At 44.5% G+C, this 812-nt stretch overlaps 1 protein-coding gene across 2 annotated transcripts in view; it reads left to right on the top strand.

The window, feature by feature from the left end:
- Nucleotides 1-812, top strand: part of hddc3 (HD domain containing 3) — a 2862-nt gene that overhangs the window by 1043 nt on the left and 1007 nt on the right. For both annotated transcript variants that reach the window (XM_035682502.1, XM_035682503.1), the window contains exons 2-3: nt 366-421; nt 507-747. In XM_035682502.1, coding sequence (XP_035538395.1) covers nt 366-421; nt 507-747 — 297 coding nt within the window. The remainder of the gene's footprint in view (nt 1-365; nt 422-506; nt 748-812) is intronic.

The raw sequence follows: 812 nt of genomic DNA, 5'->3' as shown, positions 1-812 counted from the left end.
AATCAAGGATGATGCGAATAATAAATTAATTGTCAGTGGAACAGAAGTCTCATACACACTTTTCTCAGCATATAGAGAAATTCAAGTTTAATAAACATACTGTTTTACATAATGCCAGCTTCTGTAATAAATTATAATAAAGAACAAGTTGAACATCTTCTCTATTGACTATATTTCCATCAGCCCTTTGATTGTTGTCTGCTTTGCAGTTCATAGACAGCTTATAGTATCTGAGTATAACATGACTGAGACTTTCCTCGTTGTTTTAATGACCTTGTTGAAAGGTCCATGTAAACTCAGCAGCAGCTGAAAACAGTAAGTCTTCCCTCTCTCTGATCACAGCTCTGTGTGTGTGCACTTTTAAGGAGTAGCGAGAATCCTCAGCCATGAAGGAGGCGTCACAGACATCGAGGTTTTGCAAGTACGTCATCAGTTGATTTCAAGTTGCAATATCAAATACAGTGTTTGCTGCATTACTCAGCCGGTCTGTTGTCTTTGTGCTGCAGGCTGCTTTGCTTCATGACACGGTGGAGGACACAGACACCTCTCCTGCAGAGCTCGAGGCAAAGTTTGGACCCATCGTGGCTCGTATCGTTCAGGAGGTGACGGACGACAAACGCCTGCCCAAACAGGAGAGGAAGCGTCAGCAGGTGGAACACGCAGCTCACTGCAGCCGCCAGGCCAAGCTGGTAAAGCTGGCTGATAAACTGTACAACCTGAGGGACCTGAACCGCTGCACACCTGTCGGTCAGTCCTCCCTCTCTCTCACTGTCTCTTACACTGTAACTGAGTCGCTTCTTCATTTATTACTT

This window comes from Morone saxatilis, unplaced genomic scaffold (genome assembly GCF_004916995.1).
Source record: "Morone saxatilis isolate NCDOM2014 unplaced genomic scaffold, NCSU_SB_2.0 Contig11, whole genome shotgun sequence".
NCBI classification, from domain to species: domain Eukaryota; kingdom Metazoa; phylum Chordata; class Actinopteri; family Moronidae; genus Morone; species Morone saxatilis.
This window is presented reverse-complemented; position numbering and strand designations above follow the sequence as displayed.